Below are 25,101 nucleotides of genomic sequence, written 5' to 3' on the forward strand. Positions count from 1 at the left end.
ATCTTCCTGCTGCATCTCTCCCTTCCCCATTAGCACCCTCAATGTGCCTTCATTCTCCTGCACCTCTCACTCTGCTGCAAATGGTTTAAAGATACGGATCTTTTCAATGATCCGATTCGAACCATCCGAATCATTGAAAAGATCCGGACTTCCCAGTATAGAACTAGACGATCGCCCCCCCACTGGCAGCACGATCGCTGCACCCCTCCCCCATGTCCCGTTCCTCCCGCTTAGTGACAGACAATATGCCCCGTTAGACCAGACACTGGTGGGAGTGTCTGAGGGCTGGGACTTGGGAGGGCTAAAGAATCATCAATCAAGCAGGGTAAGGGAGGATATTACATCGCAATTGGCTTCAGACAAGACAGTCAAAGATGGAACCTGCCATGAACTGTCAGGAGCATCAATCTCTGCAAATACTATATAAAAATTCTGTGAAATCCAAACGTGGACAATGAAATGCATATGTAATGTAAGTACAGCCAATATTTAGCTACTGATATGTGTTTTTTTCTCTGAGACCTTATACCTAACAACTCCTCTTTAACCACTTCCCGACCGCCGTATATACAATTGGCGGCCGGGAAGTGGACCCCGCAACGACCGCCGTATTGACAAATGGCGGTGGTCCTTTTACGGGCATGGGCGGCGCGATTACGTCATTCGTGACGCGATCGGCCGCCGGGGACTGATTCCGCCCACCTCGCGCTGTAACCCGCCGGCCATTGGAAAGCGCCGGCGGGTTACTAGCACCCGGATCACCGCATACAAAGTGTATGATACACTTTGTATTGTATACAAAGTGTATTATACAGGCTGCCTCCTGCCCTGGTGGTCCCAGTGTCCGAGGGACCACCAGGGCAGGCTGCAGCCACCCTATGTCGCACCCAAGCACACTGATTCCCCCGACCCCTGATCGCCCACAGCACCCCTCAGACCCCCCCTGCCCACCCCCCAGACCCCTGTTTGCACCCAATCACCCCCCTAATCACCCATCAATCACTCCCTGTAACTATCTGTCAACGCTATTTTTTTTATGCCCTAAACTGCCCCCACCCCTCAGATTCTCCCCAGACCCCCCCCCCCAGACCCCACCCCCCTGTGTACTGTATGCATCTATCTCCCTGATCACCTGTCAATAACCTGTCAATCACCCATCAATCAGCCCCTGACCTGCCCCTTGCAGGCAATCTGATCACCCACCCCCACTAATAGATTGCCCGCAGATCCGACGTCAGATCACCTCCCAAGTGCAGTGTTTACATCTGTTCTCTACCTTAAACACCCACTAATTACCCATCAATCACCGATCAATCACCCCCTATCACCACCTGTCACTGTTACCCATCAGATCCTAATCTGCCCCTTGCGGGCACCCAATCACCCGCCTACACGCTCAGATTGCCCTCAGACCCCCCCCCCCCCCCCTTATCAATTCGCCAGCGCAATATTTACATCTGTTCTTCCCTGTAATAACCCACTGATCACCTGTCAATCACCCATCAATCACCCCCTGTCACTGCCACCCATCAATCACCCCCTGTCACTGCCACCCATCAATCAGCCCCTAACCTGCCCCTTGCGGGCAATCTGATCACCCACCCACACCAATAGATCGCCCGCAGATCCGACGTCAGATCACCTCCCAAGTGCATTGTTTACATCTGTTCTCTACCCTAAACACCCACTAATTACCCATCAATCACCCTCTGTCACTGCTACCTATCAGATTAGACCCCTATCTGCCCCTAGGGCACTCAATCACCCGCCCACACCCTCAGAACGCCCTCAGACCCCAGCCCTGATCACCTCGCCAGTGCATTGCTTGCATCTATTCCCCCCTCTAATCACACCTTGAGACACCCATCAATCACCTCCTGTCACCCCCTAGCACACCTACCCATCAGATCAGGCCTTAATTTGCCCCATGTGGGCTCCTGATCACTCGGCCAAACCCTCAGATCTCCCTCAGACCCCCTTCCGATCACCTCCCCAATGCATTGATTGCATCTATTTTCCCCTCTAACCACCCCCTGAGACACCCATCAATCACCTCCTGTCACCCCCCTAGCACTCCTATCCATCAGATCAGGCCCAATACAACCTGTCATCTAAAAGGCCACCCTGCTTATGACCGGTTCCACAAAATTCGCCCCCTCATAGACCACCTGTCATCAAAATTTGCAGATGCTTATACCCCTGAACAGTCATTTTGAGACATTTGGTTTCCAGACTACTCACGGTTTTGGGCCCGTAAAATGCCAGGGCGGTATAGAAACCCCACAAGTGACCCCATTTTATAAAAAAAGACACCCCAAGGTATTCTGTTAGGTGTATGACGAGTGCATAGAAGATTTTATTTTTTGTCAAAAGTTAGCGGAAATTGATTTTTATTGTTTTTTTTTCACAAAGTGTCATTTTTCACTAACTTGTGACAAAAAATAAAATCTTCTATGAACTCGCCATACACCTAACGGAATACCTTGGAGTGTCTTCTTTCTAAAATGGGGTCACTTGTGGGGTTCCTATACTGCCCTGGCATTTTAGGGGCCCTAAACCGTGAGGAGTAGTCTAGAAAACAAATGCCTCAAAATGACCTGTGAATAGGACGTTGGGCCCCTTAGCGCACCTAGGCTGCAAAAAAGTGTCACACATGTGGTACCGCCGTACTCAGGAAAAGTAGTATAATGTGTTTTGGGGTGTATTTTTACACATACCCATGCTGGGTGGGAGAAATCTCTCTGTAAATGGACAATTGTGTGTAAAAAAAATCAAACAATTGTCATTTACAGAGATCTTTCTCCCACCCAGCATGGGTATGTGTAAAAATACACCCCAAAACACATTATACTACTTCTCCTGAGTATGGCGGTACCACATGTGTGGCACTTTTTTACACCCTAAGTGCACTAAGGGGGCCAAAGTCCAATGAGTACCTTTAGGATTTCACAGGTCAATTTGCGACATTTGGTTTCAAGACTACTCCTCACGGTTTAGGGCCCCTAAAATGCCAGGGCAGTATAGGAACCCCACAAATGACCCCATTCTAGAAAGAAGACACCCAAAGGTATTCCGTTAGAAGTATGGTGAGTTCATAGAAGATTTTATTTTTTGTCACAAGTTAGCGGAAAATGACACTTTGTGAAAAAAAACAATTAAAATCAATTTCCGCTAACTTGTGACAAAAAAATAAAATCTTCTATGAACTCACCATACTCCTAACGGAATACCTTGGGGTGTCTTCGTTCTAAAATGGGGTCATTAGTGGGGTTCCTATACTGCCCTGGCATTTTAGGGGCCCTAAACCGTGAGGAGTAGTCTTGAAACAAAAATGACCTGTGAAAGCCTAAAAGTACTCATTGGACTTTGGTCCCCTTAGCGCAGTTAGGGTGCAAAAAAGTGCCACACATGTGGTATCGCCGTACTCAGGAGAAGTAGTATAATGTGTTTTGGGGTGTATTTTTACACATACCCATGCTGAGTGGGAGAAATCTCTCTGTAAATGGACAATTGTGTGTAAAAAAAAAAAAATCAAACAATTGTCATTTACAGAGATATTACTCCCACCCAGCATGGGTATGTGTAAAAATACACCCCAAAACACATTATACTACTTCTCCTGAGTATGGCAATACCACATGTGTGGCATTTTTTTGCAGCCTAACTGCGCTAAGGGGCCCAAAGTCCAATGAGCACCTTTAGGCTTTACAGGGGTGCTTACAATCTACCACCCCCCAAAATGTCAGGACAGTGAACACACCCCACAAATGACCCCATTTTGGAAAGTAGACACTTCAAGGTATTCAGAGAGGGGCATGGTGAGTCCGTGGCAGATGTCATTTTTTTTGTCGCAAGTTAGAAGAAATGGAAACGTTTTTTTTTTGTTTTGTTTTTTGTCACAAAGTGTCATTTTCCGCTTACTTGTTACAAAAAATATCTTCTATGAACTCACTATGCCTCTCAGTGAATACTTTGGGATGTCTTCTTTCCAAAATGGGGTGATTTGGGGGGCATTTATACTATCCTGGAATTCTAGCCCCTCATGAAACATGTCAGGTTCTCAGAACAGTCAGAGATGCTGGAAAATGGCAAAATTCACTTTTTGCACCATAGTTTGTAAACGCTATAACTTTTACCCAAACCAATAAATATAGGCTGAATGGGTTTTTTTTTATCAAAAACATGTTTGTCCACATTTTTCACGCTGCATGTATACAGAAATTTTAATTTATTTGAAAAATGTCAGCACAGAAAGTTAAAAAAATCATTTTTTTGACAAAATTCATGTCTTTTTTGATGAAAATAATAAAAAGTAAAAATCGCAGCAGCAATCAAATAGCACCAAAAGAAAGCTTTATTAGTGACAAGAAAAGGAGCCAAAATTCATTTAGGTGGTAGGTTGTATGAGCGAGCAATAAACCGTAAAATCTGCAGTGGTCTGAATGGAAAAAAAGTGCCTGGTCCTTAACCCTCCTGGCGGTTTGCTAAAAAATCGCCAGGGGGCAGCAAATCTTTTTTTTTTTAATTTTTTTTTTTTTTTTTTCATGTAGCGAGACAAAGTCGCCGGCGATCGGCAATCAGGAGATCCCGTTCAAAGAACGGGATCTCCTGGAGGGCTTCCCCCGTCGCCATGGCGACGGGGCGGGATGACGTCACCGACGTCAACGACGTCGTGACGTCATAGGGGATTCCGATCCACCCCATAGAGCTGCCTGGCACTGATTGGCCAGGCAGCGCACAGGGTCTGGGGGGGGGGGCGGCTGCGGCGCGACGGATAGCGGCGGATCGGCGGGTAGCGGCGGCGATCGGGCACTGCACGCAGCTAGCAAAGTGCTAGCTGCGTGCAGGAAAAAAAAATTATGCAAATCGGCCCAGCGGGGCCTGAGCGGTGCCTTCCGGCGGCATAGCCCGAGCTCAGCTCGGGCTTACCGCCAGGAAGGTTAAGGGGGGTAAAGCCCACGGTCCTCAAGTGGTTAAGGTTTAAGGGATAGGACAATAGGTAAAGGGAAGCTGTGTATGAGATGGTAAAAATGGTCAGTGGTCAAAGTGTCTAAGGCAGGAGAGTATGGGGTTTTGTTCGTATATGCTAGGATAACAGTACTATGCAGTGCAACTTAAGCCAGCCTGATTTGTTGAGTGTTCTATTCATTGTTTTCTTTTACATTTGGTGCACAAGGGAATATGATATGATCTAAGACTGAATACAAAGCTGTTCTGTATATTTCTCTGGAAAACACATTTTATGTCTTAATATTATACTAAATGTTGTGCTTGGACAAGGCATTATATTAATATGATATCCTCTGTAGAGTCTCCCACGCCCTAAAAGTGCAAGTGCTGCCACTCAGATGACCGAAAACAGGAGTTTTAAAGAACTTTTTATGGGCATTTTTCGGAGGAAAAGCAAGGACAAGAGTGATTCGGAGGACGGGAATCACTGAGCATTCTTTTCGTGGTGGAAAAAAAACAAAACTTTTGGGTATGTTATATTTGTTTTTGGATTTTACCAATAATGAAGTCTTAAGTTTAACACCTGTTTTGCATTTTATAGTATTCCAGATTTGAATGTTGAAAGTCTAGTAATAATATGACCTTTGGAAGTAAGTTAATGCTGGGATATTTACATTTTTCATAAATGTTTCTGATCAATTCACTGATGCATGCATGAGCAGGGATCAGCTCGGGACCGCGGAAAGCAGTGGCGTAGGATCTACATCGCATCAGAGTTAGAGTCGCAGATGTGGCGTAGATTCTAATTACTGCGGTCCTAAGTTGGTTAAGGACCAGTAGTTGTCTCTCTTAACCTCCTCTGCGTTCAGTTTTTCCTGGATTTCTGTGCAAAAAGCGTTTTATTAAAGGGACTCTGAGCAGTGCCTGTGGGTATGCCTTTAAAGGGAACCAGAGACGAAGCACCCATGTGTATTTTACCATATATATCAGTAAGAACATTAGAGAAAACACTTACCATGCTCTCTGTTTCATCCTCACTGCTAAAAGTGTCTGTTATCAGCTGTGATAAGAATCCCGGACTGAGAATTCAGTCTGGCTTTGCAGGGAATAATTATAGCTGAGTCATTATAGCAGAGCCACAAGGGGTCAGCCTTGGGCTAGAAAAGACACCAGAGAAGACAGACTCAGCTATAATCTTTCCGTAGCAAAGCTAGACTGAGTGCTCAGTCAGGGATTCTTATTAGAGGTGATAAGTCAGATTAACCCATTCAAGTTCCGTCGTTTTCACGTGAGAAATGTTCACCTCCCATTCATTAGCCTATAACTTTATCACTACTTATCACAATGAACTGATCTATATCTTGTTTTTTCCGCCACCAATTAGGCTTTTTTTGGGGGGTACATTTTCCTAAAAGCCACTTTACTGTAAATGCATTTTAACAGGAAGAATAAGAAAAAAATGGAAAAATTCATTATTTCTCAGTTTTCAGCCATTATAGTTTTAAAATAATACATGCCTCCATAATTAAAACTCACGTATTGTATTTGCCCATATGTCCCGGTTATTACACCATTAAAATTATGTCCCTATCACAATGTATGGCGACAATATTTTATTTGGAAATAAAGGTGCATTTTTTCCGTTTTGCATCTATCACTATTTACAAGTTTAAAATAAAAAAAAATATAGAAATATTTCATCTTTACATTGATATTTAAAAAGTTTAGACCCTTAGGTAAATATTTACATTTTTTTTTTTTTATTGTTATGTTTTTTGTTTTTTTTTATAGTAAACATTTTATTTGGGTAGTTTTGGGAGGGTGGGAGGTAAACAATAGGTTTGTAATGTAAATGTGTGTTGATTTTCATTTTTTTTTTATTTTCAGTTGTAGTATTACTTTTTGGCCACAAGATGGCAGTCATGAGTTTGTTTACATGACGTCACTCTAAGCGTAACACACGCTTAGAGTGACGCATCGGGGAGGGAACAGCCAGAAAAGGCACAGCTTCCGAGAGAAGCTGTCGCTTTTTCAGCGGGGGAGAGGAATCGGCGATCGGGCACCGTAGCCCGATTCACTGATTGCCTGGCTAACGAACCGCGGGCCGGGAGCGCGCGTGCGTGCGATCGGCCGCGGGAGCGCGCATGGTTCCTGAACGTAGTTTCTACGTCCAGGAACCAAAATAGGTTAAACAGAAAACAATGAAACAAAGAGCAGATTAGGTGTTCACTGTCATGTTCCCACTGATTAATAAAGTAAAATACAGGGAGTGCACAATTATTAGGCAAATTAGTATTTTGACCACATCCTCTTTATGCATGTTGCCTTACTCCAAGCTGTATAGGCTCGAAAGCCTACTACCAATTAAGCATATTAGGTGATGTGCATCTCTGTAATGAGAAGGGGTGTGGTCTAATGACATCAACACCCTATATCAGGTGTGCATAATTATTAGGCAACTTCCTTTCCTTTGGCAAAATGGGTCAAAAGAAGGACTTGACAGGCTCAGAAAAGTCAAAAATAGTGAGATATCTTGCAGAGGTATGCAGCACTCTTAAAATTGCAAAGCTTCTGAAGCGTGATCATCGAACAATCAATCGTTTCATTCAAAATAGTCAACAGGGTCGCAAGAAGCGTGTGGAAAAACCAAGGCGCAAAATAACTGCCCATGAACTGAGAAAAGTCAAGCGTGCAGCTGCCAAGATGCCACTTGCCACCAGTTTGGCCGTATTTCAGAGCTGCAACATCACTGGAGGACCAGTGGACCACCACTGAACAAGACACACAAGCTGAAACGTCAAGACTGGGCCAAGAAATATCTCAAGACTGATTTTTCTAAGGTTTTATGGACTGATGAAATGAGAGTCTTGATGGGCCAGATGGATGGGCCCGTGGCTGGATTGGTAAAGGGCAGAGAGCTCCAGTCCGACTCAGACGCCAGCAAGGTGGAGGTGAAGTACTGGTTTGGGCTGGTATCATCAAGGATGACCTTGTGGGGCCTTTCCGGGTTAAGGATAGAGTCAAGCTCAACTCCCAGTCCTACTGCCAGTTTCTGGAAGACACCTTCTTCAAGCAGTGGTACAGGAAGAAGTCTGCATCCTTCAAGAAAAACATGATTTTCATGCAGGACAATGCTCCATCACACGCGTCCAAGTACTCCACAGCGTGGATGGCAAGAAAGGGTATAAAAGAAGAAAAACTAATAACATGGCCTCCTTGTTCACCAGATTTGAACCCCATTGAGAACCTGTGGTTCATCATAAAATGTGAGATTTACAAGGAGGGAAAACAGTACACCTCTCTGAACAGTGTCTGGGAGGCTGTGGTTGCTGCTGCACGCAATGTTGATGGTGAACAGATCAAAACACTGACAGAATCCATGGATGGCAGGCTTTTGAGTGTCCTTGCAAAGAAAGGTGGCTATATTGGTCACTGATCTGTTTTTGTTTTGTTTTTGAATGTCAGAAATGTATATTTGTGAATGTTGAGATGTTATATTGGTTTTACTGGTAAAGATAAATAATTGAAATGGGTATATATTTGTTTTTTGTTAAGTTGCCTAATAATTATGCACAGTAATAGTCACCTGCACACACAGATATCCCTCTAAAATAGCTAAAAAGAAAAAGAAACTAAAAACTACTTTCAAAAATATTCAGCTTTGATATTAATGAGTTTTTTGGGTTCATTGAGAACATGGTTGTTGTTCAATAATAAAATTATTCCTCAAAAATACAACTTGCCTAATAATTCTGCACTCCCTGTACAAGAGGGTGCTTCATCTCTGGTTCTCTTTAAGCATACCCACAACTAATTATATCCTCACACCTACCGGCATGATGTTTGTAATTATACCCCCCTGGGTTCCTTGTATTTCATTGCATTGCACTAATTGGAGCTGCCGACACTGGGGAAAGTGTCGTCCTGCATAATACAATGCTAAATAAGGAATCCAAGATGGCGGCCGCGATTTCCATCTTTTCGAAATTAATGAAAGCTAAAAGGCGTAGGGTGGCGGTTTATAGATCATTGGAACGAGGAGAAAACGAGCTTCAAAATGGTATGCATCTTTCCATAGTTGCTGCACTGCTCGGAATCCCTTTAATTTTCATAACTTTTTTTTTTGTAACTTACCAAAACGTGCCAAGCAAGGGTCTAGCATACATTTTGAGTATAATAAAAGCTTGAAATGTAAAATTTTATGAAAACTAAATTTCAAAATCAATCCCCAAAATAAATCTCTGATCATATACACTTCCGAGCTGCAGCTGCTCAACGGCTGCCCATACACTGCAGGCCGATTTCCGATTTGATTTCAGCATGAAATCTCTTGGGAATCAGCGGAGCTCACCGCTGCCCCCTAATGTATAAATGTAACCCCACCCCCCCACCCCCGTGTGTGCATTTATGTATTACCTGTGCTGTGTCACCCACCGTGTGGGTGCCCATCTGTCTTATGTATCCCCTGCAGGTTATTGTACTGAATTCAGTACAAAAAAATAGATTAGTTTGCCTTGTGGGCACATGTCACTATCAGAGGTACAAGATGAGAGATCAGCACACCAGTGGTGAGTATAAGCTGACTCGATTATAAAGTTTAGGTGTTCCCCAGTATAGGAAGGCAGATGATACAGGTGTGGCCAGTATAGGAAGCCAGGTACAGGTGTGGCCAGTATAGGTACCTAGGTTTAGGGGTTCCCCAGTATAGGGTAGCATAGGTCCCCTTCTCGACCCCCAGCTCTTCTACTTACTTTGCTTTGCTCCGATGATCATAGAACCTCACTGCACAGCTTGGGTCTTCTCCTGCAGATGATTGGTACCCTGCAGGTGACGTCGGCAACGTCTTGCTGTCACCTGCCAGGCCCGGTCCACCGCATGGACAAGAGCGGAGCTGTGCAGCGTGGTTTTGCAATCATTGGAGCGAGGCTAAGTAGTAGAAGCGCTGGAGATCAGAATTGGGGGCACCAATGCTATCTTAAATTGGGGATGCCTATATGTCTGGAGACTTCCTTGACGGCATGCCTGTAAGGAAAACAGGCGTACCGCTTTTAACTTTTTTTTCCTGCCTGTCACCATTGTGGGCTAAACGTCAGGGTAGTTAATGGTACTTATTGAATTGTATATTATTTTTGTTTCATGATACCATATATTTATTTTACCTTAAAGGTCCCACCCCACCCTTTAGTCATTTAACATTTTTAAGATCTATAATAAATGTTTGTGAGTACAGTGTGGGAAGGATAGGAGGGGAACTGTAACAGTGGATCCCAAAAGATTGGAGAAGTAAAGCTCATTAAGCAAAGTCGAGCTAGCAGTACAAAAAAAAATTAGATACTTACCTAAGGCTAGTTTCATACCAGGACGTTGCGTTTTAGGGGACGTTATGGTCGCATAACGTGCCCCTAACGCAACGCCTGGTGCTCTCTAAGGTGGACGTCAGAGTGAGCCGCGTTGTGCAGCTCACTCTGGCGTCCGTGATGCCGTGATGCGCACTTTTGGACGCATGCGGCATCACGTGGTCCCGCCTGGCCAATCGCCGCACAGAGCGGCCGCTCCAGGAAGTAAACACTGCACGTCACTGAGTGCAGTGAATATTAATTAGCCATGTGCTTGGCCGCTCTCCGCACCTCCCCAACATTACTGCGCATGTCCAAGCAGTCTAACGCGGCTCTGCCGCTTACAAAGTACTGCATGCAGTACGTTGTGTAATGGCGCAGCGTTACTGTGTAACGCAACGTGGGCACTGTGAACGGCCCATTGATTTTTCATTGCTGTGCGGTGGGGTGCGTTACAGGCTGCACTAACGTGCGCCTGTAACGTCCCACTGTGAAACCAGCCTAAGGGGTAAAACCTTGAATGCTCCATAGGCTTCTTGCGTCCTCCACGACTCCTCCGCCACTTGCCGGGATCCTCTTTTAGTTTGCGGCCAAGCTTCCCTTCATGCACAAGCACGGCTATACACAGCTAGGAGCGCAGTCCTGTGATCCTATCTCACAAGCTTTTGGCAAATATGCTCAGAGGGTCCATGTGTGGTAACGGTGGGTCCAGGAGAGTATGGGAAGAGTCTGGACTATGCAGAGGCTTTCCTCTACCTCAATAAGTATCTAACCTTTTTTTGGCCAGCTCAGGGTTGCTTTAAAGGACAATAAGGGTGCTGCTGTGCAGCTCAATAAAAGCACAGAAAACAAAAGTGATCTTGTTATTATTAGCCACTTTGGTTATTTAATTTATGGACTTTTCTTTTGCATCTGATTTTCTGTCAAAATGACTCTGTGAGCTTCATACATATGAAGGACAGCTTTGATTTATTTAAAAAATGAAAGTCTCATTGTAAGGTGCATGCAGTCAAACAAGTGCTAATTTATTAATTTTTCAGTAATTACCTGAAAAACGTTTGTTCTTTGTATGTTCTTTACAGTAAACTGACAGGTCTGTGCTTATTTCTGTGCACCCGTCAGGACAATACCATGTGCAGCACCCTTCGTAAAATGTACATACAGATAAGGCAGAAAAAATAAACTCAGAGGTTCCAAGGTACAACACAAATGGCATAAAGAATATCTACAGATAATCTAAAGGGTTAAAATGCATATTGAAACTTTACAGAACAGACTTCTCAAGATAAGGCGATTGATAGACCAGAGCTTTTGTTTGTGGAGTACTGTGCTCTACAATAATTTCAACTTTTTTGTTATATATGTTTACATGTATCTCATCAGTAATGAAGCAGGTTTACTGAATGTTGTGTGTTTTTTTTTTGCTTGCATATTTTACCATAACAAACTATACTGAAATCCAAATTCATGTATATTTATTTTGTTACACAGGTGATGCCACTTTTTTTCTGTTCAAAAGCCTAATATGCATGGTGCTTTTTTTAAAGATGAAAATAAAACTACTGAAAAATAAATATGGATGATGACGCAAGTGGATATCACAAGTGAACTTGTCCTGTGAAATTATGAAACGTGCCACATTTTTAAAACTTTTTTTTTTATTCTTATGAATTAACAAAAGCCCAAAAATGGAACGCAGGAATGTTAAATGAACAAAGTTGATTTTAGAGACAATTAGATATTTTCCACAGATGTGAACGGTTTTTTATAATGCTTTTACTTTGATAAACATAGTTTCAAAATTTTCATATGCAGATTTTCTCAAATCTTTTTACAAAACAAAAATGTTTATATATAAAAAGCATGTTTTTCTATAACTGACTAAAGGTTACTACCGCAATTTATTACAGATTATGTTAGGTTAGCAGCAATGTACAAAAATCAGAGGACAGAAATGAACTACCAGAGCTGGGCTACATTTTTAAAGGGCAAGTAAATGTCAAAAATGTGCAACCCTTGTCTGTGTTATATTAGAATATAGCTACTGCAGTCATTTGCACACACCCACAACAATTAGGTATCTGGACAAATTCAGTACAGTTTTGATTTATTTAAAAAACAAAAGTCTAGCTGTAAGGTGCATGCAGTCAAACAAGTGCTAATTTATTCATTTTTTAGTAATTGCACTAGATTCCAATTTGATCTCAATCTTTAATTCTAGTATTTAAAAGGGGTTGTTACATCCAGAATAAAAATACACCACATTCCAAATTATTATGCAAATGATATTTCCCTCAGTTTTTCCTAAATGGTGGATGCAAGTGGCAGTCAGCATCCTCTTTTAGTCATCAGCCATTAGAGCATAAATCGGATGTTACTGAACAAACGTTCTCATGATGGGCAGCACGGTGGCGTAGTGGTTAGCTCTCTCGCCTTGCAGCGCTGGGTCCCTGGTTCAAATCCCAGCCAGGGCACTATCTGCAAAGAGTTTGTATGTTCTCTCCGTGTCTGCGTGGGTTTCCTCCGGGCACTCCAGTTTCCTCTCACATTCCAAAACATACAGATAAGTTAATTGGCTCCCCCTAAAAATTGGCCCTAGACTACAGTACTTACACTACATAATATAGACATATGGCAATAGTAGGGATTAGATTGTGAGCTCCTTTGAGGGACAGTTAGTGACAAGACAATATACACACACACACACACACACACACACACACACACACACACACACACACACACACACACACACACACACACACACACACACACACACACACACACACACACACACACACACACACACACACTGTACAGCGCTGCGTAATATGTCGGCGCTATATAAATACTAAATAATAAAATAATAATGTGTTTTAAAAAAATAAATAAAAAAATGCACTGTTCCAAATTATGATGCACAACAGAGTTTTAAAACATTTTATAGGCTGTAAAGATCTGAAAATGGTCATTTGTTGAGTTTGCAGCATTAGGAGGTCAATAAAAAAAATCTTAACAGGTCAAGTTATGTATTAACATAGAAACTATTTATTTGATAGCAGCTTCAGAATTCTTGCATTCATTGAACTTGTGAGTTTTTTCAGAGTTTCTGCTTGAATATGTTCGCGGATGTCAGAGTATCCTCTCAGGGCTGCTGTTTGGATGTAAACTGCCTCCCACCCTCATACTTCATCCTACTACCAATTACTGAATCTGAGAGATCCTAAGCGCTTTAAGTCCTATAGGAGAAAAGCGCTATAGAAATGTAATTGTAGTATATATTTTGCTTCAGAATGCTTCAAAGGTTCTCACTATGATGGAGGTCAGGGGAGGATGAGGGCCACACTATGGCCCATATGCAATTCACTTTTTCACCTGAGTTTTCTCCTAGGTGATAATTTTTAATCTTCAATTTAAAATAACTTTTTAGCACTTTGCAATGGAAAAAATACCAAAATGTAGTTAAAACATTACTGTAAAAAATATTTTGAGTATTTGTTTTCTTGCTGGTGGCTTAAAAGGCATTTTATTTTAAGGTGTAAAAATATCACCTTGGAGAAAACACAGGTGAAAAAGTGAATTGCATATGGCCCCATGAGTTTATGGTGATAGCAGCCTATGATGCAGAGGTATTCTTTGCAGCATGAGCTGGTGCATTGTCATGCATGAAGATGATTTTGTAACAGAAAGTACGGTTCTTTTTTATTAGCGTGGACAGTCAAACTCCACATACTTTTCAGAAGTAATTTTCACACCTTCAGGGACCCTAGAGGGGCCCACCAGCTCTCTCCCCATCATTCCGACCCAAACCATGAGTCTGCCACCTTCTTGCTGATGTCCCAGCCTTGCTGAGAGTAATATATCCCTTGACATACATATTTAAATAGTTCACTCTCTTATGTATATAGGTGTAATTTTACTATTTGGCCACAATAATGTCCTTGGGCATTATTTTTTATTTTCGTATGTAAGTACGTGAATAGGAAGTAATGCGTTACTTCCGAACTGATGTAGGCATTTCATTTATGCCGGTGATCATGGGGACATGAGGGCAGATGAATGGGAACGAAGTTCCCATTAATTAACCAATTAATCGGCGGCGGAAACGAGTGAGCGGGAGGCAGCGCGGTGGCACGATCTACGAATGATCACAAAAAACAGAGATCATACTTGGCGTACAAGCACGGATTGGCTCAGGGGACACCAATTCCCCCCCCCCCCCTTCGCCAGAACCACCGCGATCATGGGCTTGTGCCCGCATGGTCGAGTGCACAGGCTAGCAAACTGTCCGGATGTGAGCATCGCGGCTGTAGCGGCACCTGCTGTGGACGTCAGGCTTCCGTCCCAGCGGCAGAAATGGTTACAGTGACACTGAAGCGGAAAACATTTACGATATAATAAATTGTGTAGTACGGATAATTAATAGAACATTAGTAGCAAAGAAAAGTCTCATGTTTTTATTTTCAGGTATATATTTTTTTTTATAGCATTGCATCATTCTATCATATTTGCAATTTACAAAACTACACTGTATTTTTTAACCACTTACTGATGAGCCGATGTATTAAAACCCCGTTGTAGTCTCTTAACGGCTTCAGGATGTTTTAATGCGTCTCTCACCCCCGCCACCGTGCAGGCATGCACCCCCCTCCTCCACTGCTCATATCGTTGGGACATGGAGACCTGCGATTGGGAAAGGGGAACAAATGTTTCCCTAACCAATCGCATTGCCTGAAATGAATGGACATGACCCTGATCAGGGGCCATGTTTATTAAAAACTAAAATCATACACAAAAAATAAAATGAACATTTCCTTTAAATCAGGACAGTGTTTGCATCTGGTGGTGATAAGTAAAATTACACACACAAACACCATACATTATAATTAAGAAATTACTATAATTAATCCCTTCCACTTTTAAGAGGCCATATTCCCCCCATCTCCCAAACACTTGCGTAAAAAACAAAAAAAATACAAAATATTTGCCTTAGGGACTCTACTTTGTGGGTTTTAATTATGGTAACACTTTATTTTAAAACTATAATGGTTGAAAACATTATTCCTATTAACATACATTTAGAATAAAATTACTCTTAGCAAAATGTACTACCCAAAAAAAGCCTAATTAGTGGCAAAAAAAAGTATATATCATATGTTGTAATAAAGTTATTGACAAAAAAAGGTAGGAGCGCTGTCAGGGTGAAGTAGTTAAATCATGACACAGAGCAAGGCTAATGACCCTTTACACTTCCCTGCAGTAAAAATCTTTATCTGAAACTGCCTGTCACTGGTTTTCTTTGTACAAGTGCCTCAGAAAACAGTACTGTAGCTGACTAAACTGGTCAGAGAGCTCAGAGAAGCTCTTTTACATAGATAACAAGTGAAGTTTCTTATCTCTTCCTGTACTGGAAACAATATGAGACTCATATCAGTGCCTGTCTACTGGAATTACAAAAATGGATGAACACCAGCTGATTGAGGCTGAACTCAAAACAGAGGTGTTGGTGGTAGACGGGCCACACATGATAGATAAAGTCCAAAACTCTCCCCACTTCAAACTAGCAATTGGAGGAGATACAGTACAGTATAAAGACTCTGTGCGAAACCTTGGAGTGATCCTGGATGGAAAGCTAACACTCAGCACGTACTAACTGTCGTCAAGTCTTCCATCTGAGAAATATAGCGAGAATCAAACACCTTATCCCAGCTGAAGACCTACCTGCTCTGGTTCATGCATTTGTATCCTTCTGCCTGGACTACTGCAATGCCCTGTTCGTCGGACCCCCAGATAAGGTTCTGCACCCCTTACAACTAGTACAGAATGCAGCAGCCAGACTCCTAACCAATGCCCCCACAGCTCACACATCTCCCCAGCAGGCATGGGCTTAAATTCGGATTCGGGTGATCCGGATAATTACTATCCGGATTTCACCCACTAATGCTGTGCGGGCTGGGCGGGGGAGTCAAGCTTACCTATCTGACGTCTTCTTCGCTCGTCCCTCGGCGCCTACCACGATCCGCACCACGCGCGTCACGTGATTACAAACACTTCCTCCTTCAACCCAGAAGGAGGAAGTGTTTGTAATCACGTGAACGCCGCTTGGAATGCATCGTGGGAGGCGCCGAGGGACGAACGAAAAAGAAGTCAGACAGGTAAGCTTAACCCCCCGACCCAGCCCGCACAGCATTACTGGGTGAAATCTGGATAGTAACTATCCGGATCACCCGAATCCGAATTTAAGCCCATGCCTAGCAAGGAAATGAACAGCGCTACTTAAAAACAGATGAGTGCCTACCTGCAAAAGAGTGCAAGCCCCACTTATGGGATAAAATACACACTGAGCATACACATGACCTGTCTACCACTGGAGGATGTTGGTTTCCTGTAACAGCTTGCATGCAACTTGTTAAGTACTCGTCCCTCCCACTGCGAAGAAGTCAATCCTCCATGGGAGGGGACCTAACACTAACTAAATCCTACCTATGCATATGCATAGCCTGGGCGCGCTACCAAGTAAAATAGAAAATTGAAAATTGCGCAAAAAGTGGGATCAGCCCATCACCAGGCCACCTCCGAATGGCCTCCGATCAGAGATGCGCTGAGCCCCCCCAGAGACTGCAAACGCACCTTGAACCCAAACAGCTCAGTTAGTTAGTTAGGTCCCCTCCCATGGAGGATTGACTTCTTCGCAGTGGGAGGGACGAGTACTTAACAAGTTGCATGCAAGCTGTTACAGGAAACCAACATCCTCCAGTGGTAGACAGGGCATGTGTATGCTCAGTGTGTATTTTATCCCATAAGTGGGGCTTGCACTCTTTTGCAGGTAGGCACTCATCTGTTTTTAAGTAGCGCTGTTCATTTCCTTGCCATGTACTAATTTAATTCATTTTTGGTCAGCCGCTCCCACTTAACAGCTTTGCTTTTGGTGTATATGCAGAGCCTCTGTTTTGGTTCAAGGTGCGTTTGCAGTCTCTGGGGGAGCTCAGCGCATCTCTGATCGGAGGCGGCCTGGTGATGCGCTGATCCCACTTTTTGCGCAATTTTAAGCCCATGCCTGCTCCCCAGTACTGCAAACTCTTCACTGTTTGACAGTAAAATGGAGAATCAATTTTAGGATCTGCCTGCTGAAATTCAAGGCTCTAAACCACATGGGACCTTAATACATAGCGGATCTTTTGAAACTTTATGACCCTCCACGCACCCTCCGCTCTGCCAGTAAGATGAATCTGGTTATTCCCAAGATACACTTTACATTTGGTGCTCAACCCTTTTCCTACGCAGCCCCTACTCTATGGAACTCTCCTCCACAGTCAGTGCAAGAGGCTCCTTCTCTGGACAGCTTCAAAGGGGAACTGAAGTAAGAGGTATACGGAGGCTGCCATATTTATTTCCTTTTAATCAATACCAGTTGCCTGGCAGCCCCGCTGGTGTATTTCTCTGCAGTAGTATATGAATAACACCAGGAACAAGCATGCAGCTAGTCTTGTCAGATCTTACTTTAAAGTCAGAAACACCTGATCTGCTGCATGCTTGTTCAGGGGCTATGGCTAATAGTATTAGACGCAGAGGATCAGCAAGGCTGCCAGGCAACTGGTATTGCTTAAAAGGAAATAAACATGGCAGCCTCCATATACCTCTCTCTTCAGTTGTCCTTTAAAGCCAATGGTTACCAATTTAAAAATAAAAAAGTCAGATACTCACCTAAGGAGAGGGAAGGCTCGGTCCTAATGAGCCTTCTCTCTCCTCTCCTGGTGCCCTCGGTGCTGCGCTGGCTCCCCCGTTCGCGTCCGCCGCCGCAGGGACTTCGGAGGTCTTCGGGAGCACTCGGGCTTCCGAAGACGGGCCGCTCCATACTATGTACGCGCGAGGGCGTCATAGAGGGCGCTCGCGCATGCATAGTATGGAGCGGCCCGTCTTCGGGAGCCCGAGTGCTCCCGAAGGCTTCTGAAAGCTCCCTTCGACTGCGGAAGTGGCAGTATTTGACCGAACTGGTCGAATACTGCTACGGGGGATCCTGCGCGGGACCGGGAGAGGAGAGGGAAGGCTCATTAGGACCGAGCCTTCCCTCTCCTTAGGTGAGTATCTGACTTTTTTATTTTTAAATTGGTAAACATTCACTTTAAAGCAGATCCGAGATGAAAAACTAACTATAACAAGTATCTTGTCTATATATTTTATCTAAAGTTTAGATAGTTTACAAAGCAAATCTGGCTGCATACAGCTTCAACAGTTTAAGATGATGATTTATTCCTGTGATACAATGAGAGCGGCCATGTTCTGTTTGTCATCATTACACAGGTAATCTGCAACTGCATCTCCACTCCTTAGCCTGTGAAAACTCCACTCCCCCTCCCCTCTTCCTCTGATATCTCTTGCTAGAAACCTCCTCCTCCTCCTGCCCAAACTGAGCTCCCATAAGCCCTTGCTACATGGGTCTTAGTGCCTTGGCATTTTGGAGAAGCTGTGGGCGAGGCTTGTTTAATTTATAGGGAATTGGCGTACTAAAACAAAGTCTATGTAAGGAAGACTTATGCAATGTATAAAATGTAAGGAAGATTCTTATGCAATGTATAAAACTTCATCTCGGATCCACTTTAAGAAAAGGCTAAAAAAAAAACCACCTCTTTTCCCGAGCATTTGAGACTGCATAACGCGTAACTGCTTTGTGCTTTGAGTCCCCGGGGAGAAAAGCACTATAAAAATATTATTGTCATTGTTATATCTGTGCTACCAATGTTCTATAGCTTGGCTGTATTACACATACAATTCATTCTCATAAGTTTATTTTCACTTCAGATTCCCTTTTGCATCCTGTAAATGACAATGTTCCACTTCGCTACATGGACACATTTTATACTATACTATGATTTTGGGAAATGTAGTTAGACATATATTTTTTTTTGTGTGTCACATCTGATTCAAACAACCAGCAGCTGCAGCCATATTGGAGAGAAAGTAAAGTAGTACTGTTGTTCCAAGTCCATTTGCGTATTCTGTCCACTACTTGCCTCTATGCACTTTTTATACTGGCCTATCGGCCTGATTGCTGTTACAATTTGCCTTGTTTAGTTGGGTTTTCAGGCACAGAAAACTATATACACTTATCAAACACTTTACTAAAACTACAGTTTAGAAGTGAGCTAAAATGGTATTCGCTACTGGTTTCATTAAACTGTTTTAGTGGTGGTGTGAAATGACACCTAATGCCTCAGCCTGCTTGGCTCTATAGGGAAATTCGAGAAACAGCACTGTGGGATCTTGGAATGGGAAGGCAGCGAGAACAGTGGTCATATGACTGCAAAATCTTTTGTGTGATACGAAAAATCACAAAAATCTCCACGGCAACCATAAACATTAAAAGAATGTTAGGAAGCTTATTTCTGCCTTTTACATTTTGGTGTTGCACATGTGACTGCAATCAGCCAGTGAAAGGACATCATAAGTAGGTGAGGGTACACACAATAAGCACAAGGATGTGAACGAAATTTGGCATTTAGCTGTGTATATACACCCATCCCCGCTTATTAATAAGACACTCCAAAAGAGAACACTAAAAACTTTATTTCTGCACCACTGCAGAGCAGTTAAAGCTCTTGCTTTGCAGACATGGAGTACTTGGTTCACTTTCCACCATGGATAAATCTCAGTGTAAAGTTTTTATGTTCTCTGTCTTTAGATGGTTCCTCCCACAACACCCCCAAAAATCTTTGGTTTGGTTACTGGTAAATTGATTCATTCTGAATAAAAAATACTTAAAAAATGTGGATAAGGGCATCACTTTAATTTACATGTTCCGGTGAAGCACAGTATTTATCGCTTAAAGGAACACTATCGATTAACAATTTAAAAAAAAAACATATATGGGAATAGTTTGTGACACGTTCCTAATTATGTGTGTACTATTTACCTTTAGCAGATGACAGGCCTCACTAGCTTAACTGCAGTTGCTTCTCTCTCTCTGAATGAGTAGAGTAATGAGCTGAATGAGAAGAGGAAATGTATCTTATGTACAGCATAAACATTTGTAATTTTTTTGCTTTCAAAGAAAAACACTCTGTAGTCTCATATGCAAAGAACAGCACTGGCTGTGTAACATTGAAGCACAGACTCCCCGTTGCTAATGATTTGTTCCAATGCAGCTACAACATACACACAGCCAATTACAGCTTTTGCCTCTGATATTTAACATGAAAAGTAGGAAAAATGCTTACACAGCTTAGACATTATTTATACATTGTCATTTTAGAAAACTTGGTTATTGATTGTGTTCCTTTAATATGTCTGTGCTATATAAATACAAGGATTAATAAAATACAGTTGCCATGACTACAAAGACGCATAATCTAAATAATTCAATATATAAAAAAAAAACACCACTGGTTGAAACTTGAGATGGCCCGAACGGCTGCCGGCGAACGATTTCAGGCGAACTTCCGGGGTTCGCGATCGCGGAGAACCGCAAACTTTTCCGGAAGTTCGGTTCGTCCCCACAGTGCATCATGAGGGTCAACTTTGACCCTCTACATCACAGTCAGCAGGCACATTGTAGCCAGTTAGGCTACACTCCCTCCTGGAGCCCCACCCCCCTTATAAAAGGCAGGCAGCGTCAGGCATTGGACTCACTCGTGTGCCTGCAGTAATTAGAGAAGGGATAGCTGCTGCAGACTCTCATAGGGAAAGCTTAGTTAGGCTCTTGTAGGCTTGTTAGCTTGCTCCTGGCTGATTGTTATTGCTAAAAAAGCACCCCTCAACAGCTCTTTTGAGAGCTAATCTTGTTCTAGTGATCTATTTATTTTTATTTTTTTTGTGGTCCACTTGCATTATATACAGCCCTGTCAGTCAGTCGCAGCTGGCCTTTGGCCCCTTGGTGGTATAATTACTACTGTGCCAGGTGCACATTGTAATACCCATCACTGCATATACCTACTACCTGTTGTTCCCTACAGTGCACCCACCTACCTACGTGAGCGCATGCAGTGTCACTGTGCCTGTCCGGTACCTGTCTGTGTGTGAAAGGTGCCCATATTAATACCCAGTACTGCATATACCTACCTACCTGTTGTTCACTTCAGTGCACCCACCTACCTATGTGAGTGCATGCAGTGTGACATTTAATACCACCAGTCACTGTGCCTGTTCACGGTACATGTGTTGGGCAGGTGCACATTTGTAATACCCATCACTGCATATACCTACCTGTTGTGTTCAGTGCACCTACCTACGTGAGTGCATGCAGTGTGATATACCACTCCATGCATATCTGTTAACTGCACCTGTGTCACTGCGCATTGTATTAGACAAGTCAGTGCATACCTTTCACTTTATCCCCCCTGATACGGACAAAATGGACAAAACAGGTAGAGGTAGAGGCAGAACCAGAGGTAGGCCACCCGGCAGGTTTGTTCGAGGTCGTGCTGATGTGATTTCGTGCGGCCCTGGACCAAAGTACAGTGCTCAGTAGAAGGGACGTCCCATCAACTCCAGAGATTTGTCAGGACGTGGTTGACTATTTAACACAGAACACCTCATCTTCCACAGCCACCAGCGCTACTACTAGCACCACATCCGTTCCGTACAAAAATGTATTCGTAAATTGCATCTAAAAAAATATTTTGCACATAGCAATGCACCATCAGGTAGCACTGGTGATACAAGTTTAAGTAAACAGTTCCTTATTGGTGGGGTACGTAACAACTCCACCTTTAATCCACCACATGGGAATCACCATGAAGTAGAGACTTTTAAAAATGTAATAAATAGAGACATTTTAACTATGAAGGTAAAAAAAGCCCCGTCTGACAACGGAAAGAACTGCCATTAAAAGTTTAGGAGAAAGGAAAAATATAATAATAAAACCCGCAGACAAAGGGGGAGGAATCGTGCTACTAAATAAGGAACAGTATGAGAAACTGATGAATGACCTGTTACAGGATGGAGAAACTTACAGTATTTTAAAAAAGGACCCAGGTACAGAGTACATGGAGGAACTAAAAAAGCTAGTAAAAAGTGGAGTAGAAGACATGATCCTTATCCAAAAAGAAGCAGATTATCTGGTACCTTCCTTTAATAGAACTCCAGTTATTTATTGTCTTCTCAAGATACATAAAAATTTAACTGACCCCCCAGGGAGACCCATTGTCAGCGGCATTGGGTCAATAACGGCAAGGGTGGGAGAATTTATTGACTTTTTTTTTTACAACCTCTGGTTAAAAAGACTCCATCTTATTTGAAAGACTCTAGAGAACTTATTAAAATTTTAGATGAAGTAAGACATGTACCCTCAACCTTTTTAATCAGATGTGACCTCTTTATATACAATTATCAATAAAGAAAAAGGTGCTGAAGCAGTAGAATTTTACCTAAAAAGAGAAAATAATTTTACGGCTCAACAAAGGACATTTTTAATGAAACTTTTAGCATTTGCAATGAACAGGAATTACTTTTGGTATAATGGGATGTTTTACACACAAAATATTGGAGTAGCTATAAGCGCTAAGTACGCCCCCAGTTTAGCAAACTTATATGTGGCCAGATGGGAGGAAACTTTTATTGATTTTAATAAATTTCCACAATTAAAGATGTGGAAACGTTATATCGATTATGTGTTTTTTATGTGGGATGGAGATGAAGACTCCTTTTTATCTTTTATAGATTATCTTAACAGGAATGATGTAAGTTTAAAATTTAATTGCGAATATAGCAAAAATAGCGTACATTTTCTGGACTTGAAAATAGTTTCTGAAAAAGGAGTCATACAAACGAATACTTACCTAAAACCGACTGACAGAAATAGATATATTTCAACAACCGGCTGTCATCACCCAAACTGGCTAAAATATGTGCCCAAAAGTGAATTCTTGAGACTTTATAGAAATTGCACGACAAAAGATGATTTTAATAAAGAGGCTGACATTTTAACGGAAAGATTTTTAGAGAAAGGTTACAGTAAGGTGGAGATTGGGTGAATCAGATAAGAAATTAGTACGAGAGACAGAGGTGTAGATCTCCAAATCTAAGAGATTTACTCATGAGCAGTGCTATTGACATTCCACAGCGGAAAACAGAAAGAATTGTAGAATTAACTGGCTTTTTTAAATGTGGCACTTGCTATGCATGTAAAAAATGCAAAACGGTAAAAAGAAGAACTACTGAATTTAATGACAGCACAGGATCAACAACATATAAAATCAAGGACTTCTATAACTGTGATAGCAAAATGGTAATTTACCGCCTAGAGTGTCCATGTGGACTGATATATGTGGGTTTAACCACTAGGCCTTTTAGCTTACAAAAAGCCTTTATTAGCATAAACAAAGTCATCAACAGAGCACAATGCAATATAAGACTTATAAAATAACAGAATTATATGCAGCAGTTACTTACAATGAGATAAGATGACAGTAAAACAATAAAACAAACAAAACCCTCTAACAATTTTGCTCCATACTACAAAAAGGCACATATTAAATAAGACATTGCCGAGACATTGGCACCAAATGCGGCACATATAAATTCAAGCAGGAGAAGAATTGGATTTATATTCCAACCAGGCAGACCACCTTTTTTGAAAATTATCGTAGGAAGAGGAGATAACACTAGCCAATGTATCCGATTCCATAATAAGATCCAATCTTTGTTTAAATAATAAAAAAGGTAAAGTATGTTGCTTCCAATTATATGCAATAACACATTGGGCAGCTAACAGGCAAGCACTATATAACCGTCTGAAGGACTTAGGGATAGTAGGGGCATTAGCATATAACAAAGCTTGGGCCGGGGAACTAGCAACCGTTATTTGAGTAATATTGTGAAACAAGGTCCAAATTTCAGCCCAAAAGGATTGAGCGACCGTGCAGTCCCAAAAGATGTGAGTTAATGTACCCATACCCCCACAACCCCTAAAACATAATGGAGAATAAGTAGGAAAAATGTTATGTAGTTTAACCGGTGTATTATACCATCTCATCATCAATTTAAAAGCGGTTTCCCTTACGCAGGGGGATGGAGAGGATTTTAATATTCTATCATAAATGAGCGTCCATTGATTTTCAGTTAGAGTAATCCCCAATTCCCCTTCCCAATCCAATATATATTTGGGTTTGGTTTCAATACCAGTTGTGATCAAATCCTCATAAATAGAGGAGATGAGTTCCTTACTTTGGATATCCCCTCTACATAATCTATCATAAAGTGACGGGGGGTCAACCCTTTTGCCAAGGCTCCTTGAACGCAAAAAATGCCTAATCTGCAGATAATGAAAAAATTCCGATCTAGGAACATCCTTGGTGAATCTAATCTGTTCAAAGGAAAAAAAATATCAGAGATCCAAAAAATTTTAGCATAATGCATACCATTATCTTCCCACCATTTAAATGTACCTGAGTTATCAAAGGCTGGGGGGAAATCCGGATTACCAATTAAAGGGATAGTTGAGATTCCTGGAGGGGACTGCCCAAACCTCCGCCACCATAAAGATATCCCATGGGAAACAACTTTATTGTACTTTAAAAGGTGTTTAGAAAGGTTCTTACTTGAGGGTAATAAAGAATGAAGGTTATAAGGGCCAATGGTATCTCTCTCAAAGACTACCCAAAGAGGAGGTTCCAATGTGGAATACCAACCGCCCAACTGAGCAAACTGTGAGGCAAGGTAATAGGACCATAGGTCAGGTAAACCCATCCCTCCTAAATGCTTAGGCTTTTGCAAAAATTTACGACTAACTCGAGGGGGTCGCCTATCCCAAATAAATTTTAAGATCTGCCCCTGAATTGAATTTAAAAGGGATCTAGAAACCGGTATTGGGATTGCTCGG

At 42.3% G+C, this 25,101-nt stretch overlaps 1 protein-coding gene and 1 long non-coding RNA gene across 2 annotated transcripts in view; one reads left to right on the top strand and one right to left on the bottom strand.

The window, feature by feature from the left end:
• BAD (BCL2 associated agonist of cell death) overlaps positions 1-13,200 on the top strand; it is a 79,886-nt gene extending 66,686 nt beyond the window's left edge. Inside the window, exons 4-5 of the mRNA XM_068260704.1 lie at positions 5,310-5,479; positions 11,778-13,200. Of these exons, the coding sequence (XP_068116805.1) occupies positions 5,310-5,441 (132 nt within the window). The 3' untranslated portion in view covers positions 5,442-5,479; positions 11,778-13,200. The remainder of the gene's footprint in view (positions 1-5,309; positions 5,480-11,777) is intronic.
• The window catches only part of LOC137538490 (uncharacterized), a 62,449-nt gene that overhangs the window by 17,007 nt on the left and 20,341 nt on the right, over positions 1-25,101 (bottom strand). The window contains exon 2 of the long non-coding RNA XR_011024808.1: positions 20,197-20,268. This is a non-coding gene — a long non-coding RNA (uncharacterized lncRNA). The remainder of the gene's footprint in view (positions 1-20,196; positions 20,269-25,101) is intronic.

This window comes from Hyperolius riggenbachi, chromosome 11 (assembly GCF_040937935.1).
Source record: "Hyperolius riggenbachi isolate aHypRig1 chromosome 11, aHypRig1.pri, whole genome shotgun sequence".
NCBI classification, from domain to species: Eukaryota; Metazoa; Chordata; class Amphibia; order Anura; family Hyperoliidae; genus Hyperolius; species Hyperolius riggenbachi.